We start from the raw sequence: 20837 nt of genomic DNA, 5'->3' as shown, positions 1-20837 counted from the left end.
TAACTTCACATTTGATGCTGAGGATGACAAGATGAAGCTTTCAAAAATAATGGAAAAGTTTGAAGCTTACTGCATTCCGAAACCCAATGTGACGTTTGAAAGGCACAGATTCTTCACATGTGTACAGACAGTTGGAGAAGCTATTGACCAATATGCAAATGAGCTGAGAAACAGATCAAAGACATGTGAGTTCGGTGGATTAACAGAATCACTGATCAAAGACAGAATAGTGTGTGGCATTACAGATAATAAACTGAGAGAAAGGCTACTCCGAGAATCAGATCTGGACCTGGAAAAAGCCTTAGCACTGTGTAGAGTGCCGAGACTGTTAAATCACAGGCTAAAGAGTTGCTAAATGATTCTAGCTGCAGTGGAAAGAAATGCACACAGATTCAACAAAAACAAGACTGCTGAGATCAAAGCAAGAGTGAGACAACCCAACAAAAATAGGATACTCAAACAAAAATCTTGTACTCGTGGTATGCAACATCCCCCAAAGCAGTGTCCAGCATATGGGAAAATATGTAAAAACTGCGACAAAGCAAATCACTATGCTCGTTGCTGCAGGAACCAAGACATGAAAGGCAAGGTAGATGCAGTAGATGATCATTATGAAGTGGAGGAACTTTATGAGAATGCTGTAAAAGATGAAAGAGAAGAAAGAGATTGGATCACTACGCTGAAAGTGAACAACATTCATCTAAAATTCAAATTGGATACTGGAGCCAATGTGAATGTCATTTCAGAGACTGATTTCATGAAGATCAGGCCGAGGCCAAAAATACATAAAGCAAATATGAAAGTAACAGCTTATGCGGGTTCAGTCCTACCAATAAAAGGAAAATGCATTGTGAATGTGACACATAAAGGCCAATTACATAAGCTATCTTTCATCATAGTTCCAAGGGATGTGCAGGGTCTACTAGGATTGTCGGCATGTGAGAGACTACACCTAGTGAAGAGAGTTTTTGTCGTGGATAGACAAAAAGAGACAGTATATGATCAACTGATGGAGCAGTACAAAGACTTGTTTCAAGGGTTAGGCTGCCTACCAGGAGAACACACAATCAGAGTGGACAATAGTGTGCCACCAGTGATACATCCATGCAGGAAAGTCCCATTTGCTCTTCAAAAGCAGCTAAAATCAGAATTGGACAACATGGAGAGCAGGCATGCGCTATCCAGAGCTGTTGACCCGAAGGAGCACTCGAAGGCTAAACTGGATGAAGAAGTCGAAGCTTACATACACATGATCACCAATGCATTGCGAGTTGCAGATGCAAAGATGGAGATTATACGGATGGAGACAAACAAAGATGAGACACTGAAACAATTGAAACAAATCATCAAAAATGGATGGCCCGAAGCGAAACAAAATTGTTCACCAGATGCAGCGGAATATTGGAACTACAGGATGGAGTTATCTGTAGTGGATGACATCATATACAAAGGCAGTAAGATTGTCATTCCAAAGACTTTGAGAAGTGAAATGCAAGAAAAGACCACGACAACTGATGTTCTGGCCTAGAATGAATCAAGACATCACAGATCAAGTGTCGAGATGTACAATTTGCCTCAAATATCAAGCAAATCAACCGGCAGAGCCACTACACCCACACCAAGCACCAGAAAGACCATACCAGAAGGTGCGTGCTGACCTGTTTTCGTGTCAAGGTAAAGATTATCTTTTGGTCACAGACTACTACTCCCTGTATCCAGAAGTTTGCAGACTGCAAGCTACAACAACAGAAGCAGTGATAACATGCATGAAGGCCATATTTGCTAGAAACGGATTGCAAACCAAGTGTTTTCTGATAACGGTCCACAATTCGCCAATGAGAAGTTCAGAAAATTTGCGAAGGAGTGGGACTTTAAACACATAACCTCAAGTCCACATTTTCCACAATCCAATGGGTTGGTGGAAAGTCCTGTCAAGACTGTGAAAAGACTGATGTACAAGGCAACAGACAGTGGAACGGATTTCTACCAGAGCTTGCTGGTGTATCGCACAACGTCGCTCGAGTGTGGTATGTCCCCGGCCCAGCTACTCATGGGACGCGTGCCGAGATCCAACTTACCCATCCTGGAAAGCCTGCTAAAGACAAAGGAAGGGGAGAAAGTGAGGAAGATCAAAGAACAACAGAAACAAAAAAAAAAGTTCTACCATGACAGAGGAACACGGAACCTACCTGAACTGCACACCGGTGACCAAGTACGGTACAAAGACAAAACAGACACATGGTCACAGAAAGGAACTGTTCTGCGTCAGGTCCAACCAAGGTCATACAACATTCAGACAGAGGAAGGTGCTGTTTTAAGAAAAAAACGCTGAGATCTTCTCAAAGAACCAACCATAGCAAGTCAACGAACGGAGACTGTAACAGAGACTGTTGTAACACCTCTAAATCCAGGACATGCTATCCGAAAATCCTCAAGGAAAGTGAAACCACCTGAGAGACTGATTGAAACCATTTAACATGTTTTTCTAAGTGATCATGGTGAAAAAAAATGGATGTATCATGTGATAATGAATGTATCATGTGAATGTTTCATTTATTGTTGGAAGGTTTGGAAAGACTTTATTCAAGTTTAAATTTGCTAATTACTGAGCTAATTAAATTCATTACATTTGTTCAAAGTAAAGAATTCAATTAAGAAAGGGAGATGTAATGATATGAGCAAATCGTATTTGCATGTTCTAGTTCTACTAGTGATGCCTGGCTAGTATAGACCAAAGGATGCGCTCCTGCAAGTCAGTCTGATGAGAGACTACGAGAGCCACACATGTCAATTGCCTTCTCCCTCCAACCAACACAGCCGTCCTAATAAAGAACCTCAACTCTATCCAGAAGTTGTATCATTTACCGAACCCGCTTACACAAAGCAACACAGGCTACGGGCCCGAAGAACGCCAGTGGGTCCCCCGTTCCTGGATCCTCCACCCATGTCTCACCCGGGCATTCATTTGGCTGACCCCTCCAAACCGGGTGGGCCGCCAGGAGGCGTCCATTGAGGGGGGGGGGGGGGCACTGTCACATCCTCCTCTGCGCCAGGAGCGTGCCCCTCCCCTCCTGTCTCATTCTCCTCTGCTCCTGGAGCGGGCCCCTACCTTCCCCGCTCTCTGGACTCACTCACCTGTTCCTCATTTCCTTAATTGTGCTTTCTGGCTATAAAAGCCACCCATACCGTTTTCGGTCAGTGCCGGTGTATTCTCCGAAGTTCCCCGTCACCCAGCCGCACACAGGTCTGTTTCGCTCTTCTCCTCCATTGCCTGATTTCCTGTTTTGCCTTATGTGTCTCAGTAAAGACTCTTATTGAATCACTGTCTCCACCGTGTATTTCGGATCCAACCCTTACTACTTCCCGTCGTCCCTCGATTTCTGTCACCACTCCTCGAGCGGACGTGACAGCTACATTGTAGTCCAGACGGCTCGAATTGATACGGAAGGTCTTCTTTAATCGATTGCAAACATTTATGGTTTCCTCTCCAGAACTATTTGAATCATATTCATAACTGGATGAGTAACAAGAAAGCATCTTCTCCGAATTTGAACTTCTTTTGATTCTGGAGTGATTGTGAAGGAGTATCCTGGAGTGACGTCACGAACAAGGAGGCGGGACTTTTTGAATCTGCCCAGCTCCGAGCTCATTTTGTTGCAGTTTTGGGACACCTTAAGTCATTTTTATTGGTGTTTTGCATTTGACTAAAATGCGTGTTTTGGGTATTTTAGATGCTATGAAAAAAATTTCTGGTGTCAGTTAGGAAACAAAAAAATGGGGTCGGTTGCCCTTTGAAGGGGAAGGAGCCCATCAAATGTTGTCAATGCCGACTTGCTCTTTTTGGCAAGATTTGCGGGAGTCTTCCGTTAAAATAATTTGAAATCCCGGTACCCCACAATCACATTTTGATTTTTAAAGCGCAGTAATATCACTATTGTAACATAGATAAGCATTGAAACTCAAGAATGGATCGAGTGGTTCTTCGCAAGTTTATGCAAATCCTTAAGAAAATGTAATGGTATGTTTCATGTGTCATGTTTACTTTGGGCTGCTGTGAAAACGGTCCCAAAAGTAATCAGCGACGTTGGCTCAGTAACAAACTGGACATTGATGACTCGGAGGGCCTTTTTTTATTGTTTTTGTTAATAGTCTAAAGCGCAAATGAGAGCCACTCCCCGTTTGATCCAGTGTCCAGGAGTGAGATCTGTGGGCAGTTCAACTGCAATCACGTAGTTGGTAGAGTGACCGGTAGTCGACAGCGTCCCTGCAAAACGACACACGGACATTTCAGTGGCGGCACAAACCGCTTGTGTTGCGGCTCGAAAACACGGAGCTGCACTTCATAGAAGATGGCGAAAATGGACATGCTTTATCGCTGTACTGTTTAGCAAGGAAAAGATAAAAAGGACGAAGATCAAACTTCCATTTCGGACGGAAAGCGGGCACAGTGGTTTGTACGATTTTATTGCATACGTTTTATTTCATTGATGTGAAGTCTAAATATGTATGTTTAAATAAAAGCTATATTTTTATACTTAAGTGAAATGTATTATTACTATTATTATTATTCATCGTTCACAAAATGCAAGAGGTGCTCTGACGCAACACTATTTTGGGCTGAGTAATTGTTTGAGTTCTCAAAGTGTGTTCTCAAACACTGACCGGCTCGTGTGAGGGTCTTGTAAATGGGGCAGGTGTAGATGCCGGCGACGGGAGCTTTGCGGTTGGGAGTGGGGATGAGCCAGATGGCAGCCATCTCAGTGTACAGCTCCTTGGCTCTGGACTCGCCAAGCCGAGCGGCGTCGTTATCCCAGCGAGCGCCCTCCATGAATAAGCCGCTGATGTAGCAGCCCATGTCGGGCTTCTGGTCGATCTCGCTCACGGCTCTCAAAACCACCTAGGCCAGACAAACCCGGTCAGATGCCAGCAAACAGAGCTGCGGTACCCACTGCCAGCCACTTTGCGACACAGCGGCCACAAGTCTGACCTGAAAGTCAAATCCGATGGTGTCGATGGAGATACCGAAGCGGCGGGCGTAGTTCTGCAGCGTTCCGGTCAGAAAGGCTTGAGGGAAGTAGAATCCGCTAATCCAGAACACAGGTGGAATGCCCTTTGCGATCCATCCTTGAAGAAAGCCGATTCTCTGCAGCAGGTCCGACACCCAGGAGGCCAGAGGCTTCAGAGACGGGTAGGCCTGCGGGGAGAGGCAAAACGCCGTGTGGCGGTCGAGATGGTCGAGATGGGCGAGGTGGGCGAGATGGGGGTGTGCGCCTTGCCTTGGCCTTCCACATATCAGGCACGCCGTTGTTAAACAGGCTGTTCGCCATCAGCTCCAGTTCCGAAGACATCACCACTAAACCTTTCAGGGCCTTCACAATATCGCAGAGACTCTGGGCAATGACCTCCAGCAAGTTGTTGTATCTGAAAGGCAGATCAGATGCGAGGAGGGAGCATTGACCTTGGGGCTGTTGGTGGTAAGGGTTGACCCTGACTGCTCGTGGTTGTTATTAGATTGACAAATAGTTTGAAGCCACGAGGAAGGAGGCTTCCCGACGGTCGCCCTACATCAAAGGCGCTTGCACTTAATCATTTTGGCCACTCTACTAAATGTCTCTTTTCCGCAGGGGGAAAGCATACGACAACGTCATCATCATTGATAGGATAATGACACCAGTCAGGGTTTGGACTTGTACAATGGAAGGATACGTCGAAGATAATAACAATAATAATAATAATAATAATAATAAATTTGATTTTAAGCGCCTTTCAAAGCTCTCAAAGACACTTTACAGTCACAAGCATAGGTACTATAATAAATAAAATACAATCACAAATAGAATACAATAAATAAAATACAATTCTAAATGCAAAGAGAGAGAGCTACACAGAAAATGCAATTTTAAATAGGTGGGTTTTGAGATGGGACTTGAAAGTGGGGAGAGAATCCATGTTACGAATGTTGGGAGAAAGTGAGTTCCAGAGTTTGGGGTCAGAGCAGCTGAAAGCTCTGTCACCCATCGTGCTGAGACGGGTGGGGGGTGCACACAGACGTGGAGGGAGGAAGAGGATCTGAGGGAATGAGAGGGAATAGAAATTTGAAGAAGGTCAGATAGTGGGTTATGGATAGCTTTAAAGGACAACCGACGTCTCCGGACAAGTTGTGTCCATAATTTGTAAAATGGCTTCAAATGACTTCTACTGAGCGTATTTTACAAAAATTCCACCGCATATAGCTTTCTTTAACGTTTTAAGACTTGTGCTGAATATTCCGGAAGTCTTGTTTTTGAGTTGGTGACGATTCTGTACGTGACGTCACTGAAGGAACGCCCCTGACCGAAAAAAAAGGACACATTGTAGCAGTCCTTCCATCACGTCAAAGCTTGTTTGGTCTGACAACCTCGTATTGCACCAGAAAGAGCCAGAAGAGGGCGTCCAAGCTCCATGTAAGGAATTTATCAGCCTGTGGAAACAGGCTGATTCATTCCTCACAGGAGCTTGGTGGCCATTTTCTACCTCTTTTTGGGTGAGACATTTCCCCCCCAATGTTGCCTCAAAATGGCACGGAATAAATTATTTAATCGATTGCAAACATGTATGCTTTCCTCTTCAGAACTATTTGAATCATATTCATAACTGGATATGTAACAAGAAAGCATATTCTCCGAATCTGAAGCTGTTTTGATTCTCCAGCAATGCAAGACATCTTGGCGTGACTTCACGAACTGGGGGCGGGACTTTCTGAAAATGGCGAATTCGCAGCTCAATTTTTTTGCAGATTTTGGATACTTTAAGTCATTTTTATTGGTGTTTTACATTTGAATAAAAATATCATACTGCATGTTTTTTTAGATGCTATAAAACGTTTTTCTGATGTCAGTTAGGAAACAAAAAAGTGACGTCGGTTGTCCTTTGAATGTATAAAGAAGCATTTTAAAGTTGATTCTATATTTGACTAGGTGCCAGTGGAGCTCTTGGAGGACGGGGGTGATGTGGTGAAAGGTTGAGGTTCCGGATGATGATCCGGGCTGAAGAATTCTGGACGAGTTGAAGTTTGTGGGGAAGTTCTTGAGGGACACCAAGGAGAAGTGAATTGCAATAGTCAATCCGGGAGGTGAGAAGACTATGAACGAGGATAGCAGTGGTGTGAGGGGTGAGAGACGGGCGAAGTAGGTGCAAATACGCAGATCGGGTTATTTATATGGGAGTAGAAAGATAGTGTGCTGTCAAGAATGACACCTAGGCTTTTGACCTGATGGGAGGGAGAAACGGAAGATGGGTGTTTGTGGAATCAACAATCCAGGCCCAGAGCTTGGAGCAGGAGCGCGTCACAGAAGCAAAGAATGGGCGGAAGCGATGGCGCTACAAAACGGCCGGCGCTACCTGATGACCTCCTGCATTAGCACGGTGTTCATGGACTCTTCATAGAGCACAGGGTACTTTTCCACCACCTCCTGTATGTCAAAAGGCTGCGGGACCTTGACCACGATGCCCGCCACTATCTCCTCCACGATCTGTGGGACGGGAGGAGCTCTGTCACCTGATCCAGGCGCGTGCCCGACAGCGTCTTCCTCGGTGACGGCGAGGCGAGCGGCCGTTTGGGAGGGAACAAAGTACAGTGATACCTTGGCTTACAAACTTAATTGGATCCCAGACAGAGTGTGTAAGGTGAAAAGTGTGTATCCCAATAATTAATTTCCCATAGGAAACCATTAAGATGAGAATAATCCGTTCCCAGGTCCCCATACAACATAATTTTCTACTTTCTAATTACAGTAAAGTCTCGTTATATCGATATCGGATATATCGATAGTCCCGGTTATATCGATACTATTTCTATGCACGCACTGAGAAAATTACATGCAAACAGGGTCGGATATATCGATAGTCCCGGTTATATCGATATTTTTTCGGACTCCCTTGAATATCGATATAACGAGACTTTACTGTATATAAGCTTTCAAACTACACAAAATATACCTTATTTTATGTATAATAAATGTGTGATAGTATTATAATTAAAGAAATAAACTGTACAATATAATAAAGTCGTTTTATTTATCTTTGTGATGGTCATTGATGGCTTGATAGAATGGAGTGGTTTCATCGGCATTTAACACTTGAGGAGGAACGTAGCCTTCTTCTTTCATGATTTTGAGGAATTATTCATTGTAGGTGATTTCTCTGCGATAATGTTACCTAGCTTCTGTTTAGCTGGTTTGATAGCTTTTTGACTCAAGTGTACAGATGACTTGTGCGCGTTATTTGTGAAGCCTGATTGATGAGAATTTTAACCTTGCAGTCTACACACTGCCTTTGAACTATCAAAGTTGAAATGAGTCCAAATTTCACTGCTTTCTATCCATTTTGAAACTCTCTCTCTCTCTGTCATCTGCCTGTCTCTTTAATGTTTAAACCACCTCCCCTCACTGCTGCATTCTTGACCAATCACGTGGATTTAACCGAAGAGTGGGGGTGGGGAATAGAGGACAAAAAATGTCGGCTGCCATGTTCTTTTTTGGAGAATGGCTTCACTCTCTCTCTGTCTGTAAACCCCCCCCCCCCTCACTGCTGCATTCTAGACCAATCACGTGGCTTTAACCAACGACTGGGGGTGGGGAATAGGGGACCAAAACAAGCCGGCTGCCATTTTCTTTTTAGGAGAACGGGTTCGTTCGCGAACGACACATCACTCATTGTGGCAGCTCCGTGTGTATCCCGAAAAATAGTTCGTATGCCAGTTTATTTTCATAAACTTAACATTCGTAAACCGACAAGTTTGTAAGCCAATGGGTTTGTAAACCGAGGTATCACTGTACCTCTTCCAAGGTTTTGCCTCCAGCAGAAGCCGTTCGAGGTTGGAGGCGCAGCACTGCTCCGAGCAGAGCAAAGGTCTCATTCTGAGCAAAGCTGATGTTTGCGTTGTCGTGAAGACCAAAGATCTCCGGGGTGTCGTTGATGGGCAGGCTGTGGACGTATGCCAGGTAACCCTGAGGGCAGATGGGAGACAAACAAAGCGGATCAGAACCGGCGGGCGTTGCTGGTCCGCCTCGCGACCAAATCAAAGCGGCCCCTCCAACCTTGACGTCCACATTTGTTTCAATCTGCCGGTAAACGCCAGATTCAGAGTAGACGTGATCCTCTTGAAGAACGGCGGGACAATAGAAATCTTCCAACACACTCAGGAGGCAGCGTCGGTCCCACTCGTCCGTTACGCGGCCCCCGTAATTGATCTCCCCGGCTGTGTATTTCAGCACCTGCGCAGATGGAAAAGGCGCAGTTGAAGGGCAAAATGTTGCGCTGCAGATAGGAAGTGAAGGAAATAGATAGATTTATTTAGCCATATTAAACATGACACAAGATAAAAAGTTTAATCAGTATAAATATTGTTTTGTTTGTAAAAGATAGATAACAGAACAAAGAGGTATCGTTGGTTGGCGACATGTTTAAGGTGCCAGGAGATCGAAGCGGAGGCTGGCAGACACAAAGGAAGTGTGAAACGACAACATGGCCAAATGCTGGCCAACGCAGATGAAAGGAAGTGACGAAACACTGACTCGGCAGGACGCAACTTTTGATCTACCTTCCACCCTGCCTGGAGGTCAGGAAATACCTTGAGAACAGAGACATGAACCAGATCCCAGGAAGGACCAAATGGGAACTTGATTTCTTTGTAGGGGCCAAATTTGAATATACCTTTAAATCTGGGCTGCTCAGTCGTCGTCTTTCGTCTCTCTTCCTCATTTGGGGCACACGAATAATTTCTGTGTTAGGGAGCTGAGACCCAGAATTCTGTATTAGATCAAATTGTTAGGAATAAATTATCTGTGAGTTCCTTGCCGGCTTTTAGGTCATCCCTCTCACAACTGACGCGCCAATTGTTAGGTAAAACGTTGCGCAATAAGGTAAATATTTAATTCCGTTCAAAAGATTCAATGTAACTGTTAACGCTAATATTAGCAGTGTTTGAAATAATATCTGCCCGCAGGCCCGGGCGTACAACTTTCAAAACGTCTTGGGCCCGGTGGCCAACAACTTCTTCAAGAAAAAAAACCGATTTTTTTTCCAATCAAACGTTTGTTTTATTCAATAAAGCAAAAGCGACAAGCAAACAGCTACAAGCCACGTGACTCCTCTTTCTAAGCGGCTTTCAAAACTCTCAAGTAAACTTTTCAGTCACGGTTTCGTCCGATGCACGAAACAGGCATCTGATTGGCTGCCGTGCCGAGTATGCAAATTGCCAAAAGAACGTTCGTTTGACAATTTGCACGGCAACCAATCAGAAGCCTGTTTCGTGCTTCAGACGAAACCGTGACTGAAAAGTGTCATTGAGAGTTTTGAAAGCCACTTAGAAAGAGGAGTCCACGTAGCTTTGAGCAGACAGCGCAACGCGAAGATTGCATTCTGCACCATGACGACAAAAGGAGCAAAATTTTCAGCGAGGGATATTTACCAATTTAAGCAAGGGAGCATTTGTGGTAGGTACTTCCTTAATTTAAAAAAATCCTTATACACCGCAACAAGGTTTTTTTTTTTGCGATTAGTCGTCTTATTGTCTTTCAAGTAGTGAAAAATGGGGCAGGCAACTTTTCAGAGTTGTCTGCCCGGGTGTCCGCTAACTTTATGTCATGAGTTTCAGACACTGATATTAGCTTGTAGTATTCGAACCTAACAGAAGCCAGAAACGACCAATAGAAGAAAGGAGGTTGGCAGAAAGGCCCCACTGTTTGACAGGCTCAGCGCCATCACCTTGTAAGGGACCTTATCATATTCATCCAGAAACATTTTCAGTTGGCTGATGCAGATGCTCAGATCGCCGTCAGTGAATTCATAGGGAATGTTGAAGCCCAGCGGGCCAAATTTCCTTCGCTCCAGAGCAATTCCGTGGAACAGACACAGAGACAAGAGCAACGACTTCAAGTGCGAGACCTGTGGGGAAGCAAACGGAGCTAACATCAGCGCTTGTATCCGAATGGCGCTCAAGCGAGTAGCGGTGGGGGGCACGACGTGCACCTTGTCTGAAGAATTGATAAAGTCGTTGGTGAGCTTCAGGTAGGTTTTCTGCAGGTTGGCCTTGATTCCTTTGGGCAGCTCGATGGTCATCTTTGTCCCATTCTGAAGAATTGACACCGGGAACCTGTTGCTGGGAAGACTCGTTAGCCACAGGCGAAAATCCTTGTGGACCTGCAACGGAGCAAACAATCGCAGTTGCTTGCAAGGGGGAGCTGAGTTGGAATAATAATAATAATACATTTAATTTATGAGCGCCTTTCAAAACTCTCAAGGTCACTTTACAGTCACAGGATAAGTTTTTCTGTGGGTGAGCAGTGGCAGGCACACGCGCCAGCGTTCACTCAATCCGGGAGTAACTCAAATAGACAGAATGTTAGCCAGATAGCTATATAGCTAATACATAAAAACCTAAAAAGAACATCGTGTCCAGTAATTTCGAGGTTTGCATTCAATGAATACAGTACAGATATAACAATCATAATATCAATGGCCAGCTGTGCATTCGGCCTTCACTGGGTATTTACCAGACTTGAGCCACACAATACTTGTACTACTGCTTTGCAATTATAGAAATCATCAATAATATTTTATTGCGTACAAAAATGCAATTTAAAGCAAAATACCATTGCGGCACATAGTATCATCATGTATTGAGCTGTTCAGAACAAATTTTCATTGACATGAAAAGAAGCCATTCAAAACACAAGCAAAAAAATAATGGTATTAAAGGACAACCGACACCATTTTTTTTGTTTCCTAACTGACATCAGAAAAACGTTTTATAGCATCTGAAATACCCAAAACACGCAGGTTGATATTTTTAGTCAAATGCAAAATACCAATAAAAATGACTTAGTGTCCCAAAACTACTTCAAAATGACCTCAGAAAGTTTCAGATTCAGAGGTCCCGCCCGCTTGTTCGTGACGTCACGCTAGGACGTCTTGCCTTGCTCTAGAATCAAAACAATGGCTTCAGATTCGGAAAAGATGCTTTCTTGTTACTCATCCAGTTATGAATATGATTCAAATACTTCTGAAGAGGAAAGCATAAATGTTTGCAATTGATTAAAGAAGTCCTTCCGTCTCATTTTCAGGCGTCTGGACTCCAATGTAGCGCCCAGAAAATGCACAAGATAGCGGCCAAGCTCCGTTGGAAATGGGCTGATTTGTCTGCTGGGAATTTGTGTCAACTAGTGTCAAATAGTAGTCTTGGTGCAACACACAATGATTCACCATCGTGTTATTTATGTTTTTTCCTTCTAATTTTGCCATCAACATGGATCAACACGATGTTTTCAGACCAAACAAAGTACCCAAAATGTGTGTCGCTTTCTTGGTCAGGGGCGTTCCAGACATGACGTCACGTCAGGCATCGTCATCAATTCTAAAACAAGACTTTCTGAATATTCAGCGTGAGTCTTAAAACGTAAAATGTTGCTATACGCCATGGAATCTTTGTAAAATGTGCTCAGTAGAAGTCATTTGAAGTTATTTTATAAATTATGGACACAACTTGTCGGGAGGCGTCGGTTGTCCTTTAATGTTGCTACCTAGCTCCCTAGCTCCCAGCTATCTGGCTAGCTATCCCTCTCCCCACTGTCCCCATCCCCCCTTTTGAAAAAAAAGTTTGATTCTAGCCTGCAGACACCTTGAGGTCAATGTTCTCGATGAGGCTCTCCAGTGACGGCATCCAGCTGGGCGCCAGGTGACAGTTCTGAAAGAAGACCCACTGGCCTCTTTCCATGGCGGTGCGCATCAGGGCTTCGGCCAAGGGGCCCTAAAATCCCAAGCCGAGCGGAATAGGAAACCACAGCTCAAGGCGGGCTCTCACACCAAAGCCATCGCGTGTCAGCGTGCCAGCATTTCCTGCGAGCGCGTGTCTGACCTGGCCCTGACCCAGGGAGATGGCGGTCATCTTCTTGGAGAAGTGCATGGCGTCTGCAAACTTGTAGAGGTCAGACGCCGGGTCGGTGCCCGGAGACAAAACAAAGATGAGAGGAGATGACGGGGACGACTCCTTAAAGACCACGGCAAGGTCCGACGTCTGTGGGGAAAAAAATGGAAATAAAAGGCGTGGTGTGGGCGAGGGAAAAGGACAAACACCTGAGGTTCTATGAAGCGCTGTCCCAGCTTAGCAGCGACAAAGTCCTGGATGCCTTGAACTAGACAGTCGGCTCTCAGGCAGCGCAGAACGAGCAGCTTTTGGAAGCGGTCCAGCGCCGTGTCCCAATCCCCGGGCAGAGGCTCTCTAAAATGGACAAAGAGGGCGATGATGACATCACGATGCCTCTGGCCCAGCGCAACTGATAGAGATTAGACAGAATAAGAAGTTATTATATTTAAAAGTTTCATGCTTAGCTGGCCAACCAAACAAAAGGTGCAGATGGCCTGAGGTCAATCTGAGGTCAACAGACAGTTTGTTAAACTGTCATCTGCATCTAGGAGATCTGGCCTTGGACAGAATATAGGACTTGGGAAACTCCTTTATCACCGGAGTAATTTACGACTTGAAACTCCTTGACAGGAAGAGCTCATTCGCCAGGTTACAAATTTGTCAGTTGATAGAAAAGACAATGTTTTATTGCTTACAGCTGTTCGTGCTTAGAAATGTTCCAGGGGTGTGGTTTTCTAATCAAGAAAACTATGTTTTACTAATGTATCACTTCAATTTGCATATACTCTCAATGAATAGCTTGCAGAGGGCTGCAAAATGCAGGTGTCTGTCATGAATGGCTGTGTCTCCTGTCGGCAGTAAAAGACAATCTTTCTGGGTTCGAGCCTTTGTCCACAGTGTCTGATCGAACATCTCTGACAGCCACCCAGCCGCACGGGGGTGCCGCTCCCTTGCCTGTGAGGAACGTTGCTGTCAAAGATGTTCTTGAAGCCCGGCAGATGCTGGTCAAAAGTGCCCGCCAAGTCTTTGTAAGTCTCCAAGACGCTCAGACCCAGGATGTCCTTCCAGGCACGGTCCGACAGCCAGCTGGTGGCCGGATTGGCCAGCTCTTGGATGGGCATCCCACCAGATAACAAGTTTCGCCACTCGACCTGACAAAGTAGGAAACAAAGTATTGAACGCAGCAGATGCAAGACAGGAGAGCCGGCAGTGCCCCGTCGGCTCACCATGTCGATCTGGCCGTCGTTCATGAGGATGCGAGCGCAGAGCAGAAAGGCAAACATGAGCTTGTGCTTCTCAAACAAGCTGCGGCACACGTTGCAGTACAAGCTGAAGGTGAAGTATTTGTTAATGTTCTCGATCCGCTGCTCCACCGTGTCTGGAAGGAGACGCAAAGAGTCGGCATTTGCCAAACTCGACCGCGACACCGGCGTGCAGGAGATTTACGGCGCCCCCGTCATCCTGCTACCTGCCCTTTCCGCATTGCCGATGCCAACCATGAAGATACAGAGGAACCACTCCAGGGAGTATTGGTACATGGGGTCCACGTTGGACAGATCAGACACACAGAAGAAGAGAATCTGGGTGCGCACGGCCACCGGCACATATGTCAGACGGGTGGCGTCAATGTCCTTCTCGGTCTCCTCTGCCACCAGCACTTTGGCCTGATAACCCGAATGAATTAACAATGTACGGTACATCTGTGTAAGCTCTCAGTCGTACAGGAGTGGTCCATCGATGAGAAGGTTTCTTCAGCCGTCATCTGTACTTCTTGAAGGTGTCAGACGTTTCGCTTTGTATCCCAGGAGCTTCGTCAACGAACTAAGACCTTTTGCTGGTAGTTTTGGCTGTATATATATCCCTACTGTCCAGACTAAAGAGCAATACATTGGGGAGACTTAACAAATTCTCAAAAAACAGACCTTATCAACATCACAAGGATAATACTAGTGGGCTTCAATCTGCAGTACATATGCACCTAAAAGCAAGCACCCACTCATTTGACGACAATGAGGTTAAAATCTTAGCGAAAGAAAATAGAGGGTTTGAAAGGGGAGGAAAAGAAGCTATTTTCATAAAACAGCAAAACACTTCACTAAATCGCCACGTCTGGACAGTAGGGTTATATATAGGGCCAAAACTACCAGCAAAAGATTTTAGTTCGCTGACAAAGCCTCTGGGATAACAAGCGAAACGTCCGACACCTTCAAAGAAGTACAGATGACGGCTGAAGAAACCTTCTCATCAATGTACGGTACATCAATCGTGAAACGTGGACCAGGTTCAGTGGACCACAATCACTTTGGTAAACCCTTTCCCCCACCAAAAACGAAATAAAAAGCTCTTTGGCAGCATGGCTTGGATTTTACAAGCAGATTCACAGACCACTATAAAACCGCCAGCAATTCCTCCATGACATTCCTGATCCACTGGTGAAAACGGCTCTTAGATCCTCTCCCCAATCATCAAGGACTGCTTCACAACAAAGCGGGTGCAGAAAATGCTCAAAGGACAACCGACACCCCCAGACAAATTGCGTCCATAATTTGTAAAATCACTTAAAATGACTTCTACTGAGCGCATTTTACAAAGATTCCACGGCATATAGCTATAGATTACGTTTTAAGACTCACGCTGAATATTCAGGAAGTCTTGTTTTCGAGTTGATGACGATCACCTAACTGATGTCACGGAGGGAACGCCCGTGACCGAGAAAGCGACACACAATCCATTTTGGATACTTTTTTTTCTGAAAACACAGTGTTGATCGCGAAATTAGAAGGAAAACTACATAAACAACGCGATGGTGCGTCGTTGTGTGTTGCAGCCAATTGCAGTAACACGTATGAAGAAGATGTAAGTTTACACAAATTCCCAGCGGACAAATCAGCCAATTTCCAACGAAGCTTGTGCGCCATCTTGTGCATTTTCTGGGCGCTTCATTGGAGTCCAGATGGCTCTAATTGATACGGAAGGACTTCTTTAATCGATTGCAAACATTTATGCTTTCCTCTTCAGAACAATTATACTAAACTGGATGAGTAACAAAAAAGCATTTTCACTGAATCGAAACTCTCTGAAGCCATTGTTTTGATTCTGGAGCAAGGCAGTGTGTGACCAATAGTGACGTCACGAACAAGGGGGTGGGACTTTCTGACACTTGACACTTTAAGTCATTTTTATTGGTGTTTTGCATTTGACTAAAAATATGAGCCTGCGTGTTTTGGGTATTTTAGATGCTATAAAACGTTTTACTGATGTCAGTTAGGAAACAACAAAATGGTGTCGGTTGTCCTTTAAGATTGAATGACCGTCAATGTCTTTTGTGTTGTGTCACATTATTTGTTATTTTGTTTTGCTGTTGTTGTTTTGACTTCAAGATGGCGCCGCGAGAGTGGGTGCCTTTACAGCAGCTCCTGTATTTTTTCTACTTCTTCCTTTCCTTTCCTCTTCCTTTCATAACTTTGCTACCGTTAAATGTAAATGTATCCACTGCGAGACTAATTAAAGACTCATCCGATCCAATCCAAAGTGCCATACGTGGAGCGTCTCTCATACGTCCAACAAAGTAACAAAGACGTGAGTGTCTGTCTTACTTAAGTCTGACTTACACCGAGATAAACGGCAAAGAATACAAGTGCTGAGGCGGTCTGACCTGAATCTCGCCAGCTTTGACTTTGGAAGCTTCCAACACCTGAATGAGCTCCTGATTGTCCACTGGGTTTCCTTCTGAAGAGCTGAGGCGGAACAGGATCTCATCCTCGATAGCTTTCAACTCCTGCTTCATTTTGGCGTTGCTGACGATGAGCTGGTTCTTTGCCGTTTCCAGTTCTGGACGCTCTGCCGCCACCACCTGAGCCAGCAGCTGATCTTCCAAACCACTGAGAGGAAAACACAAAGTCTGTGATCTTTCCCGAGAGCCGTCGAAACAACAGCAGTGGCGGGGAACTTTGTCACTCGGTTCCGTTTTAGGAGAAGGAAAATTAGAACCATGCCACCGCTTGAGAAAAACAAGACAATCAGAGGATGACAGCGAATGAAAGTTACCTGGGCGACAGCGTGAAGTTGATGAGAGTGACCTTCGTGGAAACCTCTGGGGAGTAGTGTGGGTTGGGTAACTTGGTGGTGATGTAAAACTTGAAGCTCTCGTGGTACGGGACGGTTGAGTCACCCAGCTTCAGCTTTAAGCTGCCTTGCTCCTTAAACGTCTGGCCATGTACAGCGGCGGAAATTTATAAGGTGGGGTCAGGACAAGACCACGGGTGGCGTGACGTGAGCAGTGCCCCCCAACCCAAACTGAAACTATCACAAAAACTTGCAGTTTGAGGTTCCCTTGCCGTACTCATCATCTTGTAGTCAGGTAAACCTACTGGTTTACCTGTAGTGATACCTTGGCTTACGAACTTAATTGGTTCCCAGACAGAGTGTGTAAGGTGAAAAGTGTGTATCCCAAAAATTAATTTCCTAGAGGAAGCCATTAAAATCACGTGGCTTTAAGTTGGCTGCGATTTTTTTGGGGGAGAACGGCCTCACTTTATCTCTCTGTCTGTAAACCCCCCTCCCTCACTGCTGCGTTCTTGACCAATGATGTAGCTTTAACCAAAAACTGGGGCTGCCATTTTCGTGCTAGTAGAACGGGCTCGTTTGCCAATGACACATCACTCATTGTGGCGCTCCGTGTGTATCCTGAAAAATAGTTTGTATGCCAAGGTAAAATGTTCATAAATTTAACGTTCGTAAACTGAAAAGTTCGTAAGCCAAGGGGTTCGTAAATGGAGGTATTACTGTAGCTATTTTGGAAAGGACACGCTGAGGCTCCATCGTGACCATTTTGAGACGGCTTTAGATCAAATGGTTTTTCCATCGCGCCCCCAAGAGCGCATTTCCGTGTCACAAATCTGAGCATGGGAAAATTCCACTTGAAGAGATTGTTTCTCCTTTGTTGGGAGGTGAGGGCAACGGAAGCCAAATTGGACTTGATCTGTGGGATCGGCTATTTTGAATGGATTTCGACTTACGACCGTTTGACTTACGACCATTTTGTCGGAACAGAACCCGGTCGCAACTCGGATGTTACCTGTACATACATATTGATTGTATTCTTATTCTTATTCTTATTCTTATTCTTATTCTTATTCTTATTCTTATTCTTATTCTTATTCTTATTCTTATTCTTATTCTTATTCGCTATCTCTTAGCTAGCTAGCTTTCTATCCATTTGAGTTACTTCTGGGTTGAGTTAACGCTGGCGCGTGTGGCTGCCGCTGCTCACCCACAGAAAAAAAAATTATCCTGTGACTGTAAAGTGACCTTGACAGTTTTGAAAGCCGCTTAGAATGACATGTATTATTATTATTATTATTATTATTATTAGTATTAGTATTAGTAGTAGTAGTAGTAGTAGTAGTAGTAGTAGTAGTAGTAGTAGTAGTAGTAGTAGTTATTGCCGTCGCCACAAGATCACAGCCGTGCGGTCAAAATAGCCAAATGGAAGGGAACCCAAGTTAGTTGCAGCCGCTATTGGGTTTCAAATTTGGTCTTGAGCAGGAGAGGAGACGGTGGCGGTGTGCGAGAAGGCCTCTTGTTTTGCACCCGGAAGAAATGCCTTTTCTAACGGGGTGCCTGAGGCGGATTTACCTGCTGCAATAGCACGGGTTCCAGGGCCGGGTCCAAGTCCTCCTCAATATTCTCAAGCAAGCAGGGTTTCCCGAAACGAATGGCGTTTTCCAGATTGCGGAGGAAATCCCGGTCACTGAGTTTTATAATCTCCAGCCCGCTGTCCCGCTCCTGGTCGACAGAGTTATCCAGCCTTGTTACGTGAGTGACAGTAAAAGAGCCGCACGAGTGACCGGAAAAAGGGCAGAGTCAGCGTGAGGTCCCAACGCCCCCCTACCATGGCTTTGATCCAGGTGTTGGCTTGACCTTGAGGATCAATGAAGAGAGCCCAGCGGAGAGAATACTGGGCAATCACAGCATTTTCCACCGAAAGATGGTCCTTGGGCAGACCTGAGAGCTGTTGGAATCATAAGCTGTTGACGTTGGGATGCCAGAGTCGCTCAAACACGAATAGATAACGGTGAAACTAGGCGCCGACCTGCCAAGAGCGTATCTTGACGGGGTCTCCCAGGGTGGTGATGAGATTGGGTGCGTCGGTGTGTGGGACCTTCAACTCCTTGAAAGATCGCAGCCACTCCTCTGCCATGGCTGCCCGGTAGGAGCCCTGGGCCCACACAAACGTATGACGCGTATCTTGAAAGGACACCAAGCCCATTCCGGTTCACTTACGGTGAAGGGTCCCAGGTAGGAAACGTATCCCGCAGACATCAACACATCGCCCGCCACATTATTGACCATGTACTCCAGATGTTGCACCGTCTCTTTCCAGCGCGTTTTCTCATCCGCCAGGCCAGCGATGAGCTGGAGGACACAGAGAGTATCGTTGGGGGGTTGGGTGATTCTAACCGCCGAGCACACATGGGGCACATCTCATTCCCACGCTCACCTACCTTCTTCCCCTTGGCAATATTCTCCCTAAATTTGGTATCCAATTTCATTGCTTTGCGGATGACACCCAGCTTTACCTCTCCAGCAAACCTGACGCCTCTCTTCCACCTTCTTCCCTTTCACTATGCCTCTCTAAAATTAAATCCTGGTTTAACCATAACTTCCTCAAACTTAACAGCAAAAAAACTGAAATTATCCTCGTTGGTACCAAATCCACCTTGAGCAAAGCTAACAGTTTCTCTCTCACTATTGAAAAATCGACCGTTTCTCCCTCCCATTAGGTCAAAAGCTGAGGTGTCATCCTTGACAGCACACTATCTTTCCACTCCAATATAAATAACTTAACCCGATCTGCGTATTTCCACCGACGCCAGGGGTGGGCAAACTTTTTGACTTGCGGGCCACAATGGGTTCTAAAATTTGACAGATATGCAAATATGGCAAGATCAGTCGCAGCAAGACAATGTAGCCACAAGGGGGCACAAGCTAGTGCTTTATTGTGCCGGTCCCATGCTCGGATAAATACAGAGGGTTGTGTCAGGAAGGGCATCCGACGGAAAAAAAATTGCCAAAACAATTATGCGAATCAAACCTCTGAATTCCATACCGGATCGGTCGAGGCCCGGGTTAACAACGGCCGCCATTGGTACTGTTGACCTACAGGGTGACAGTGGAAAATTGACTACTGTTGGTCGAAGAAGGAGAGGAGGCAGGTGTGGCCGGAGGAAAAGAGAGAAATGGAACGCCAAGTTCCATTTCTGGAGTTTCTGGAGTTGGGGTTATCTTAAAAGAAGAGTTTGTTAGGAATGTCTTAGAAGTAAAAAGAGTATCAGATAGAATCATGAGTCTGAAGCTAGAAATTGAAGGCGTGATGTTCAATGTTGTTTGTGGGTATGCCCCACAAGTAGGATGTGAGCTGGCGGAGAAGGAGACATTTTGGTTGGATGAAGTCATACAGAACATCCCGAGAAGTGAGAGGGTCGTAATTGGTGGAGACTTCAATGGACATGTTGGGGCAGGAAACAAAGATGAAGAGGAGGTGATGGGCTGGTTTGGACTCCAGATGAGGAACGCCGAAGGACAGATGGTGGTTGACTTTGCTAAGAGAATTGAAATGGCTATTGTGAATACTTTCTTTCAGAAGAGACTGGCGCATCGGGTGACCTACAAGAGTGGAGGCAGAAGTACACAGGTAGACTACATTTTGTGTCAACAACGCCATCTAAAGGAAATCAGTGACTGCAAAGTAGTGGTTGGTGAGAGTGCAACCAGACAGCATAGGTTGGTGGTGTGTAGGATGACGCTGGCAGTGAAGAAGATGAAGAACCCAAAGGCTGAAGTGAGGACAAAATGGTGGATGTTGAAAAAGGAAGAGTGTTGCATGACATTTAGGAAGGAGGTAAGACAAGCACTGGGTGGGAAAGAGGTC

At 45.3% G+C, this 20837-nt stretch overlaps 1 protein-coding gene across 1 annotated transcript in view; it reads right to left on the bottom strand.

The window, feature by feature from the left end:
* Window positions 1–3989: 3989 nt before the first annotated feature.
* dnah1 (dynein, axonemal, heavy chain 1) overlaps window positions 3990–20837 on the bottom strand; it is a 65276-nt gene continuing 48428 nt past the window's right edge. The window contains 21 exon segments of the mRNA XM_089010708.1: window positions 3990–4264; window positions 4663–4897; window positions 4988–5194; window positions 5277–5421; window positions 7381–7511; window positions 8817–8987; window positions 9078–9254; window positions 10747–10926; window positions 11011–11181; window positions 12659–12787; window positions 12896–13054; window positions 13114–13258; window positions 13859–14055; window positions 14131–14282; window positions 14373–14568; window positions 16560–16785; window positions 16952–17112; window positions 18542–18691; window positions 18798–18917; window positions 18999–19124; window positions 19190–19321. Of these exon segments, the coding sequence (XP_088866834.1) occupies window positions 4143–4264; window positions 4663–4897; window positions 4988–5194; window positions 5277–5421; window positions 7381–7511; window positions 8817–8987; window positions 9078–9254; window positions 10747–10926; window positions 11011–11181; window positions 12659–12787; window positions 12896–13054; window positions 13114–13258; window positions 13859–14055; window positions 14131–14282; window positions 14373–14568; window positions 16560–16785; window positions 16952–17112; window positions 18542–18691; window positions 18798–18917; window positions 18999–19124; window positions 19190–19321 (3432 nt within the window). The 3' untranslated portion in view covers window positions 3990–4142.

The sequence above is a fragment of the Hippocampus bargibanti genome, linkage group LG12 (genome assembly GCF_051943395.1).
Source record: "Hippocampus bargibanti isolate YZ-2025 linkage group LG12, ASM5194339v1, whole genome shotgun sequence".
NCBI classification, from domain to species: Eukaryota; Metazoa; Chordata; class Actinopteri; order Syngnathiformes; family Syngnathidae; genus Hippocampus; species Hippocampus bargibanti.
This window is presented reverse-complemented; position numbering and strand designations above follow the sequence as displayed.